The 12673-nt window shown below is 51.4% G+C and overlaps 1 protein-coding gene across 1 annotated transcript in view; it reads right to left on the reverse strand.

Annotated features, from left to right (window-relative positions):
* Positions 1–11783, reverse strand: part of ITIH6 (inter-alpha-trypsin inhibitor heavy chain family member 6) — a 269579-nt gene extending 257796 nt beyond the window's left edge. Inside the window, exon 1 of the mRNA XM_078664550.1 lies at positions 11552–11783. Within this exon, the coding sequence (XP_078520676.1) occupies positions 11552–11749 (198 nt within the window). The 5' untranslated portion in view covers positions 11750–11783. The remainder of the gene's footprint in view (positions 1–11551) is intronic.
* Positions 11784–12673: the final 890 nt, after the last annotated feature.

Below are 12673 nucleotides of genomic sequence, written 5' to 3' on the forward strand. Positions count from 1 at the left end.
CAGTTGCTGACCCCACAGACAGAACTTGGCATTTACTGACCCTGCAGACAGAACTGGGCATTTACTGACCCCGCAAACAGAACTGGGCATTAACTGACCCTGCAGACAGAACTGGGCAGTTACTGACCCTGCAGACAATACTGGGCAGTTACAGACCCCGCAGACAAAACTGGGCAGTTACAGACCCCGCAGACAGAACTGGGCATTAACTGACCCTGCAGACAGAACTGGGCAGTTACTGACCCTGCAGACAAAACTGGGCAGTTACAGACCCCGCAGACAGAATTGGGCATTAACAGACACCGCAGACAGAACTGGGCATTTACTGGCCCCGCAGACAGAACTGAGCATTTACTGACCAAGCAGATAGAACTGGGCATTTACTGACCCCGCAAACAGAACTGGGCATTAACTGACCCTGCAGACAGAACTGTGCATTAACTGACCCCGCAAACAGAACTGGGCCTTAACTGACCCTGCAGACAGAACTGGGCATTAACTGACCCTGCAGACAGAACTGTGCATTAACTGACCCTGCAGACAGAACTGTGCATTAACTGACCCAGCAAACAGAACTGGGCATTAACTGACCCTGCAGACAGAACTGTGCATTAACTGACCCCGCAAACAGAACTGGGCATTTACTGAAACCACAAACAGAACTGGGCATTAACTGACCCTGCTGACAGAACTGGGCATTTACTGACCCCACTGACAGAACTGGGCATTTACTGACCCCACTGACAGAACTGGGCAGTTACTGACCCAACTGACAGAACTGGGCATTTACTGAAACCACAAACAGAACTGGGCATTTACTGACCCCGCAGACAGAACTGGGCATTTACGGACCCCACTGACAGACCTGGGCATTTACTGACCCAACTGACAGAATTGGGCATTTACTGACCCCTAAGACAGAACTGGGCATTTACTGACCCCGCAGACAGAACTGGGAATTTACTGACCCAACTGACAGAACTGGGAATTTACTGACCCCTAAGACAGAACTGGGCATTTACTGGCCCCGCAGACAGAACTGGGCATTTACTGGCCCCGCAGACAGAACTGAGCATTTACTGACCCCGCAGATAGAACTGGGCATTTACTGACCCTGCAGACAGAACTGGGCAGTTACAAACCCCGCAGACAGAACTGGGCATTTACTGACCCCGCAAACAGAACTGGGTATTAACTGACCCTGCAGACAGAACTGGGCATTTACTGGCCGCGCAGACAGAACTGAGCATTTACTGACCCAGCAGATAGAACTGGGTATTTACTGACCCCTCAGACAGAACTGGGCAGTTGCTGACCCCACAGACAGAACTTGGCATTTACTGACCCTGCAGACAGAACTGGGTAGTTACAGACCCCGCAGACAGAACTGAGCATTTACTGACCAAGCAGATAGAACTGGGCATTTACTGACCCCGCAAACAGAACTGGGCATTTACTGAAACCACAAACAGAACTGGGCATTAACTGACCCTGCTGACAGAACTGGGCATTTACTGACCCCACTGACAGAACTGGGCATTTACTGACCCCACTGACAGAACTGGGCAGTTACTGACCCAACTGACAGAACTGGGCATTTACTGAAACCACAAACAGAACTGGGCATTTACTGACCCCGCAGACAGAACTGGGCATTTACGGACCCCACTGACAGACCTGGGCATTTACTGACCCAACTGACAGAATTGGGCATTTACTGACCCCTAAGACAGAACTGGGCATTTACTGACCCCGCAGACAGAACTGGGCATTTACTGACCCAACTGACAGAACTGGGAATTTACTGACCCCTAAGACAGAACTGGGCATTTACTGGCCCCGCAGACAGAACTGGGCATTTACTGGCCCCGCAGACAGAACTGAGCATTTACTGACCCCGCAGATAGAACTGGGCATTTACTGACCCTGCAGACAGAACTGGGCATTTACTGAAACCACAAATGGAACTGGGCATTTACTGACCCCTCAGACAGAACTGGGCATTTACTGACCCCGCAGACAGAACGGGGCATTTACTGAAACCACAAACGGAACTGGACATTTACTGAAACCACAAACGGAACTGGACATTTACTGAAACCACAAACAGAACTGGGCATTTACTGACCATGCAGACAGAACTGGGCATTTACTGACCCCACAGACAGAACTGGGCATTTACTGAAACCACAAATGGAACTGGGCATTTACTGACCCCGCAGAGAGATCTGGGCATTTACTGAACCCGCAGACAGAACTGGGCATTTACTGAAACCACAAATGGAACTGGGCATTTACTGACCCCGCAGAGAGATCTGGGCATTTACTGACCCCGCAGAGAGATCTGGGCACTTACTGACCCCGCAGACAGAACTGGGCATTTACTGACCCCGCAGACAGAACTGGGCAATTACTGACCCGCAGAGAGATCTGGGCATTTACTGACCCCGCAGACAGAACTGGGCATTTACTGAAACCACAAATGGAACTGGGCATTTACTGACCCCACAGAGAGATCTGGGCATTTACTGTCCCCGCAGACAGAACTGGGCATTTACTGACCCCGCAGACAGAACTGGGCATTTACTGAAACCACAAATGGAACTGGGCATTTACTGACCCCTCAGACAGAACTGGGCATTTACTGACCCCGCAGACAGAACTGGGCATTTACTGAAACCACAAACGGAACTGGACATTTACTGAAACCACAAACGGAACTGGACATTCACTGAAACCACAAACAGAACTGGGCATTTACTGACCCTGCAGACAGAACTGGGCATTTACTGACCCCACAGACAGAACTGGGCATTTACTGAAACCACAAACGGAACTGGGCATTTACTGACCACGCAGAGAGATCTGGGCATTTACTGACCCCGCAGACAGAACTGGGCATTTACTGACCCCGCAGACAGAACTGGGCATTTACTGACCCCGCAGACAGAACTGGGCATTTACTGACCCCCCGACAGAACTGGGCATTTACTGAAACCACAAACGGAACTGGACATTTACTGAAACCACAAACAGAACTGTGCATTTACTGACCCTGCAGACAGAATTGGGCATTTACTGACCCCACAGACAGAACTTGGCATTTACTGAAACCACAAACGGAACTGGGCATTTAATGACCCCGCAGATAGAACTGGGCATTTATTGACCCCGCAAACAGAACTGGGCATTTACTGAAACCACAATCGGAACTGGGCATTTACTGACCCCGCAGACAGAACTGGGCATTTACTGAAACCACAAATGGAACTGGGCATTTACTGACCCGCAGAGAGATCTGGGCATTTACTGACCCCGCAGACAGAACTGGGCATTTACTGAAACCACAAATGGAACTGGGCATTTACTGACCCCGCAGAGAGATCTGGGCATTTACTGACCCCGCAGGCAGAACTGGGCATTTACTGACCCCGCAGACAGTACTGGGCATTTACTGCAACCACAAACTGAACTGGGCATTTACTGAAACCATAAACAAAACTGGGCATTTACTGACCCTGCAGACAGAACTGGGCATTTACTGACCCCACTGACAGAACTGGGCATTTACTGACCCAACTGACAGAATTGGGCATTTACTGATCCCTAAGCCAGAACTGGGCATTTACTGACCCCGCAGACAGAACTGGGCATTTACTGACCCCGCAGACAGAACTGGGCATTTACTGACCCCACTGACAGAACTGGGCATTTACTGACCCCACTGACAGAACTGGGCAGTTACTGACCCAACTGACAGAACTGGGCATTTACTGAAACCACAAACAGAACTGGGCATTTACTGACCCCGCAGACAGAACTGGGCATTTACGGACCCCACTGACAGAACTGGGCATTTACGGACCCCACTGACAGAACTGGGCATTTACTGACCCAACTGACAGAATTGGGCATTTACTGACCCCTAAGACAGAACTGGGCATTTACTGACCCCGCAGACAGAACTGGGCATTTACTGACCCAACTGACAGAACTGGGCATTTACTGACCCCTAAGACAGAACTGGGCATTTACTGGCCCCGCAGACAGAACTGGGCATTTACTGGCCCCGCAGACAGAACTGAGCATTTACTGACCCCGCAGATAGAACTGGGCATTTACTGACCCTGCAGACAGAACTGGGCAGTTACAAACCCCGCAGACAGAACTGGGCATTTACTGACCCCGCAAACAGAACTGGGTATTAACTGACCCTGCAGACAGAACTGGGCATTTACTGGCCACGCAGACAGAACTGAGCATTTACTGACCCAGCAGATAGAACTGGGTATTTACTGACCCCTCAGACAGAACTGGGCAGTTGCTGACCCCACAGACAGAACTTGGCATTTACTGACCCTGCAGACAGAACTGGGCAGTTACAGACCCCGCAGACAGAACTGGGCATTTACTGACCCCGCAAACAGAACTGGGCATTAACTGACCCTGCAGGCAGAACTGGGCATTTACTGACCCTGCAGACAGAACTGGGCAGTTACAGACCCCGCAGACAGAACTGGGCATTTACTGACCCCTAAGACAGAACTGGGCATTTACTGGCCCCGCAGACAGAACTGGGCATTTACTGGCCCCGCAGACAGAACTGAGCATTTACTGACCCAGCAGATAGAACTGGGTATTTACTGACCCCTCAGACAGAACTGGGCAGTTGCTGACCCCACAGACAGAACTTGGCATTTACTGACCCTGCAGACAGAACTGGGCATTTACTGACCCCGCAAACAGAACTGGGCATTAACTGACCCTGCAGACAGAACTGGGCAGTTACTGACCCTGCAGACAATACTGGGCAGTTACAGACCCCGCAGACAAAACTGGGCAGTTACAGACCCCGCAGACAGAACTGGGCATTAACTGACCCTGCAGACAGAACTGGGCAGTTACTGACCCTGCAGACAAAACTGGGCAGTTACAGACCCCGCAGACAGAATTGGGCATTAACAGACACCGCAGACAGAACTGGGCATTTACTGGCCCCGCAGACAGAACTGAGCATTTACTGACCAAGCAGATAGAACTGGGCATTTACTGACCCCGCAAACAGAACTGGGCATTAACTGACCCTGCAGACAGAACTGTGCATTAACTGACCCCGCAAACAGAACTGGGCCTTAACTGACCCTGCAGACAGAACTGGGCATTAACTGACCCTGCAGACAGAACTGTGCATTAACTGACCCTGCAGACAGAACTGTGCATTAACTGACCCAGCAAACAGAACTGGGCATTAACTGACCCTGCAGACAGAACTGTGCATTAACTGACCCCGCAAACAGAACTGGGCATTTACTGAAACCACAAACAGAACTGGGCATTAACTGACCCTGCTGACAGAACTGGGCATTTACTGACCCCACTGACAGAACTGGGCATTTACTGACCCCACTGACAGAACTGGGCAGTTACTGACCCAACTGACAGAACTGGGCATTTACTGAAACCACAAACAGAACTGGGCATTTACTGACCCCGCAGACAGAACTGGGCATTTACGGACCCCACTGACAGACCTGGGCATTTACTGACCCAACTGACAGAATTGGGCATTTACTGACCCCTAAGACAGAACTGGGCATTTACTGACCCCGCAGACAGAACTGGGCATTTACTGACCCAACTGACAGAACTGGGAATTTACTGACCCCTAAGACAGAACTGGGCATTTACTGGCCCCGCAGACAGAACTGGGCATTTACTGGCCCCGCAGACAGAACTGAGCATTTACTGACCCCGCAGATAGAACTGGGCATTTACTGACCCTGCAGACAGAACTGGGCAGTTACAAACCCCGCAGACAGAACTGGGCATTTACTGACCCCGCAAACAGAACTGGGTATTAACTGACCCTGCAGACAGAACTGGGCATTTACTGGCCGCGCAGACAGAACTGAGCATTTACTGACCCAGCAGATAGAACTGGGTATTTACTGACCCCTCAGACAGAACTGGGCAGTTGCTGACCCCACAGACAGAACTTGGCATTTACTGACCCTGCAGACAGAACTGGGTAGTTACAGACCCCGCAGACAGAACTGAGCATTTACTGACCAAGCAGATAGAACTGGGCATTTACTGACCCCGCAAACAGAACTGGGCATTAACTGACCCTGCAGACAGAACTGGGCATTTACTGACCCTGCAGACAGAACTGGGCAGTTACAGACCCCGCAGACAGAACTGGGCATTTACTGACCCCTAAGACAGAACTGGGCATTTACTGGCCCCGCAGACAGAACTGAGCATTTACTGACCAAGCAGATAGAACTGGGCATTTACTGACCCCGCAAACAGAACTGGGCATTAACTGACCCTGCAGACAGAACTGGGCATTTACTGACCCTGCAGACAGAACTGGGCAGTTACAGACCCCGCAGACAGAACTGGGCATTTACTGACCCATAAGACAGAACTGGGCATTTACTGGCCCCGCAGACAGAACTGGGCATTTACTGGCCCCGCAGACAGAACTGAGCATTTACTGACCCAGCAGATAGAACTGGGTATTTACTGACCCCTCAGACAGAACTGGGCAGTTTCTGACCCCACAGACAGAACTTGGCATTTACTGACCCTGCAGACAGAACTGGGCAGTTACAGACCCCGCAGACAGAACTGGGCATTTACTGACCCCGCAAACAGAACTGGGCATTAACTGACCCTGCAGACAGAACTGGGCAGTTACTGACCCTGCAGACAAAACTGGGCAGTTACAGACCCCGCAGACAGAACTGGGCATTAACTGACCCTGCAGACAGAACTGGGCAGTTACTGACCCTGCAGACAAAACTGGGCAGTTACAGACCCCGCAGACAGAACTGGGCATTAACTGACCCTGCAGACAGAACTGGGCAGTTACTGACCCTGCAGACAAAACTAGGAAGTTACAGACCCCGCAGACAGAACTGGGCATTTACTGACCCCGCAAACAGAACTGGGCATTAACTGACCCTGCAGACAGAACTGGGCATTTACTGACCCTGCAGACAGAACTGGGCAGTTACAGACCCCGCAGACAGAACTGGGCATTTACTGACCCCGCAAACAGAACTGGGCATTAACTGACCCTGCAGACAGACAAAACTGAGCAGTTACAGACCCCGCAGACAGAACTGGGCATTAACTGACCCTGCAGACAGAACTGGGCAGTTACTGACCCTGCAGACAAAACTGGGCAGTTACAGACCCCGCAGACAGAATTGGGCATTAACAGACACCGCAGACAGAACTGGGCATTTACTGGCCCCGCAGACAGAACTGAGCATTTACTGACCAAGCAGATAGAACTGGGCATTTACTGACCCCGCAAACAGAACTGGGCATTAACTGACCCTGCAGACAGAACTGTGCATTAACTGACCCCGCAAACAGAACTGGGCATTAACTGACCCTGCAGACAAAACTGGGCATTAACTGACCCGGCAGACAGAACTGTGCATTAACTGACCCTGCAGACAGAACTGTGCATTAACTGACCCAGCAAACAGAACTGGGCATTAACTGACCCTGCAGACAGAACTGGGCATTAACTGACCCCGCAAACAGAACTGGGCATTAACTGACCCTGCAGACAGAACTGTGCATTAACTGACCCCGCAAACAGAACTGGGCATTAACTGACCCTGCAGACAGAACTGGGCATTTACTGACCCTGCAGACAGAACTGGGCATTAACTGACCCTGCAGACAGAACTGGGCATTCACAGACACAGCTGGACATTTAAGTACTCCACTGACACAGCTGGACATTTAAGTACTCCACTGACACAGCTGGACATTTAAGTACTCCACAGACACAGCTGGACATTTAAGAACTCCACTGACACAGCTGGACATTTAAGAACTCCACTGACACAGCCTGACATTTAAGTACTCCACTGACACAGCTGGGCATTTAAGTACTCCACAGACACAGCTGGACATTTAAGTACTCCACAGACACAGCTGGACATTTAAGTACTCCACTGACACAGCTGGGCATTTAAGTACTCCACTGACACAGCTGGACATTTAAGTACTCCAGAGACACAGCTGGGCATTTACTGACAACACAGGCACAGCTGGACACTTAAGTACTCCAGAGACACAGCTGGGCATTTACTGACAGCACAGACACAGCTGGACATATAAGTACTCCACTGACACAGCTGGACATTTAAGTACTCCACTGACACAGCTGAGCATTTACTGACAACACAGACACAGCTGGACATTTAAGTGCTCCACTGACACAGCTGGACATTTAAGTACTCCACTGACACAGCTGGGCATTTAAGTACTCCACAGACACAGCTGGACATTTAAGTACTCCACAGACACAGCTGGACATTTAAGTACTCCACAGACACAGCTGGACATTTAAGTACTCCACTGACACAGCTGGGCATTTAAGTACTCCACTGACACAGCTGGACATTTAAGTACTCCAGAGACACAGCTGGGCATTTAAGTACTCCACTGACACAACTGGACATTTAAGTACTCCACTGACACAGCTGTGCATTTAAGTATTCCACAGACACAGCTGGACATTTACGTACTCCACTGACACAGCTGGACATTTAAGTACTCCACTGACACAGCTGGACATTTAAGTACTCCACTGACACAGCTGGACATTTAAGTACTCCACTGACACAGCTGGACATTTAAGAACTCCACTGACACAGCTGGACATTTAAGTACTCCACTGACACAGCCTGACATTTAAGTACTCCACTGACACAGCTGGGCATTTAAGTACTCCACAGACACAGCTGAACATTTAAGTACTCCACAGACACAGCTGGACATTTAAGTACTCCACTGACACAGCTGTGCATTTAAGTACTCCACAGACACAGCTGGACATTTAAGTACTCCACTGACACAGCTGGACATTTAAGTACTCCACTGACACAGCTGGACATTTAAGTACTCCACTGACACAGCTGGACATTTAAGTACTCCACTGACACAGCTGGACATTTAAGAACTCCACTGACACAGCTGGACATTTAAGTACTCCACTGACACAGCCTGACATTTAAGTACTCCACTGACACAGCTGGGCATTTAAGTACTCCACAGACACAGCAGGACATTTAAGTACTCCACAGACACAGCTGGACATTTAAGTACTCCACTGACACAGCTGGGCATTTAAGTACTCCACTGACACAGCTGGACACTTAAGTACTCCAGAGACACAGCTGGGCATTTACTGACAGCACAGACATAGCTGGACATTTAAGTACTCCACTGACACAGCTGGACATTTAAGTACTCCACTGACACAGCAGAGCATTTACTGACAACACAGACACAGCTGGACATTTAAGTACTCCACTGACACAGCTGTGCATTTAAGTACTCCACAGACACAGCTGGACATTTAAGTACTCCACAGACACAGCTGGACATTTAAGTACTCCACTGACACAGCTGGGCATTTAAGTACTCCACTGACACAGCTGGACATTTAAGTACTCCAGAGACACAGCTGGACATTTAAGTACTCCACTGACACAGCTGGACATTTAAGTACTCCACTGACACAGCTGTGCATTTAAGTACTCCACAGAGACAGCTGGACATTTAAGTACTCCACTGACACAGCTGGACATTTAAGTTTTCCACTGACACAGCTGGACATTTAAGTACTCCACTGACACAGCTGGACATTTAAGTACTCCACTGACACAGCTGGACATTTAAGTACTCCACTGACACAGCTGGACATTTAAGTACTCCACTGACACAGCTGGACATTTAAGAACTCCACTGACACAGCTGGACATTTAAGTACTCCACTGACACAGCCTGACATTTAAGTACTCCACTGACACAGCTGGGCATTTAAGTACTCCACAGACACAGCTCGGCATTTAAGTACTCCACAGACACAGCTGGACATTTAAGTACTCCACTGACACAGCTGTGCATTTAAGTACTCCACAGACACAGCTGGACATTTAAGTACTCCACTGACACAGCTGGACATTTAAGTACTCCACTGACACAGCTGGACATTTAAGTACTCCACTGACACAGCTGGACATTTAAGTACTCCACTGACACAGCTGGACATTTAAGTACTCCACTGACACAGCTGGACATTTAAGTACTCCACTGACACAGCCTGACATTTAAGTACTCCACTGACATAGCTGGGCATTTAAGTACTCCACAGACACAGCTGGACATTTAAGTACTCCACAGACACAGCTGGACATTTAAGTACTCCACTGACACAGCTGGGCATTGAAGTACTCCACTGACACAGCTGGACATTTAAGTACTCCAGAGACACAGCTGGGCATTTACTGACAACACAGACACAGCTGGACACTTAAGTACTCCAGAGACACAGCTGGACATTTAAGTACTCCACTGACACAGCTGGACATTTAAGTACTCCACTGACACAGCTGAGCATTTACTGACAACACAGACACAGCTGGACATTTAAGTACTCCACTGACACAGCTGTGCATTTAAGTACTCCACAGACACAGCTGGACATTTAAGTACTCCACAGACACAGCTGGACATTTAAGTACTCCACTGACACAGCTGGGCATTTAAGTACTCCACTGACACAGCTGGACATTTAAGTACTCCAGAGACACAGCTGGGCATTTAAGTACTCCACTGACACCGCTGGACATTTAAGTACTCCACTGACACAGCTGTGCATTTAAGTACTCCACTGACACCGCTGGACATTTAAGTACTCCACTGACACAGCTGTGCATTTAAGTACTCCACAGACACAGCTGGACATTTAAGTACTCCACTGACACAGCTGGACATTTAAGTACTCCACTGACACAGCTGGGCATTTACTGACAACACAGACACAGCCTGACATTTAAGTACTCCACTGACACAGCTGGACATTTCATGTCATGGTAGATATCTCTGGACGAAGGTCCCAATGAGGCTGCCATGGTCTCTGAAATCCGCCTTTTTACAACCCTGGGGGCCCTTGTGTATCTGGCGGAGGGACGGGGCCCTGGGCCCTCCGTCATCCATCTCTGCGGGGTCCCGGATGGGGATACCCTGCCCTGGTAGGATGGCTCCCGGGGGTTCACCCCGGCTGTGCGTCCCAGACACCCCCTGGGCAGCAAAGAGGGGGTCCGGGGGGGCCTGGCACCCCCCGAGCATGCGCAGTGTCCGCTCCTGTCCTGGCTCTGGACTCAACCACAGATCACAAGATGCGCTCTCCTCCTCCGGGTCCAACGACCCGACAACAGCGGAGGAAGCGCCTCGACAGCCGAGTCAATGCCAAGCGCTGCATGTGAACACAGAAGGGCCGGGCAGAGTCAGTCGTGTCAGGGGCCCCTCTGAAGCCCCGGAGGGGGCAGGCACTTGTCGGGTCGGTCAATCATGAGGGCTGGGACAGAGTCAGTCTCAGACGAGCCTCTGAAGGGAGGGAAGGGCCGGGCAGAGTCAGTCAGATCAGACCAGGGAGGGAAGGGTCGGGGTAGAGGTAGTGTCATCAGACCAGGCCTAGGGAGGTATGGAAGGGCTGGGGCAGGGTCAGACTCACCCGGTGCTGCTCGGGGGCCCCCTCCAGCGGCGCGGCGGCCGCGGGCCCCAGGAGCGCCTGGAGCAGCAGCAGGGTCAGCGCAGCGCTGCGCGGGGTCTTCATGGCGCTGGAGCTCGACTCGAACCCGCGACCGTCCGGAGAGGAGTGCGCGCGCCGCCGCCCCCGCTCTTCTGCACCCACAGGGTTATGTTCCTTCATATTTTTCCTGTTTTGGTTTCTCAGGTGGGAGGGGGGGGGGCTGTCAAGAGTCTCATTCATGCCGCTACAAGCCGCCATTGTGAGGCGCTGTGTGCCTGGACCCCGGCCAGCCCCGCCGGCTCCGGGAGGGCTCCGGGCCCCCCGAGAGGGCGGAGCGCACGCGGGAGAGGCGGGGGAAGAGGTGAAGGTGCCGCAGCGCCTTGAAACCGGCTCAGCTGTGACTACAGCACTAGCCCTCGGAGCACTGAATGACAGGGACACAGCGCCTCGAGAAGCGGCCGCACCCCCGCCCCTAAGAAGAGATGGCGGGGAGAAAAGGTAATACAGCGCCTTGAAACCGGCTCAGCTGGGCGCAGATCACCAACCTTCAGAGCGCAGAATGACAGGCACATAGCGCCTCGAGAAGCGGCCGCAATACAGCGCCTCGAGAAGTGGCAGCAATACAGCGCCTCGAGAAGTGGCCGCAACCCGCCCCTACGAAGAGGGGGCGAGAGAAAAGGTAATACAGCGCCTTGAAACGAGCTCAGCTTGGCGCAGATCACCAACACCCACAGTGCAGGCGGAGGACAGGGACATAGCGCCTCGAAAGCGGCCGCAATACAGCGCCTTGAAACCGGCTCAGTTGTGTCCACATCTCTAGCCCTCGGAGCACTGAATGACAGGGACATAGCGCCTCGAGAAGCGGCCGCAAAACAGCGCCTTGAAATCGGAGCACTGAATGACAGGGACATAGCGCCTCGAGAAGCGGCCGCAATACAGCGCCTTGAAACCGGCTCAGTTGTGTCCACATCTCTAGCCTCGGAGCACTGAATGACAGGGACATAGCGCCTCGAGAAGCGGCCGCAATACAGCGCCTTGAAACCGGCTCAGTTGTGTCCACATCTCTAGCCCTCGGAGCACTGAATGACAGGCACATAGCGCCTC

This window comes from Lissotriton helveticus, chromosome 10 (assembly GCF_964261635.1).
Source record: "Lissotriton helveticus chromosome 10, aLisHel1.1, whole genome shotgun sequence".
Lineage (NCBI taxonomy): Eukaryota > Metazoa > Chordata > Amphibia > Caudata > Salamandridae > Lissotriton > Lissotriton helveticus.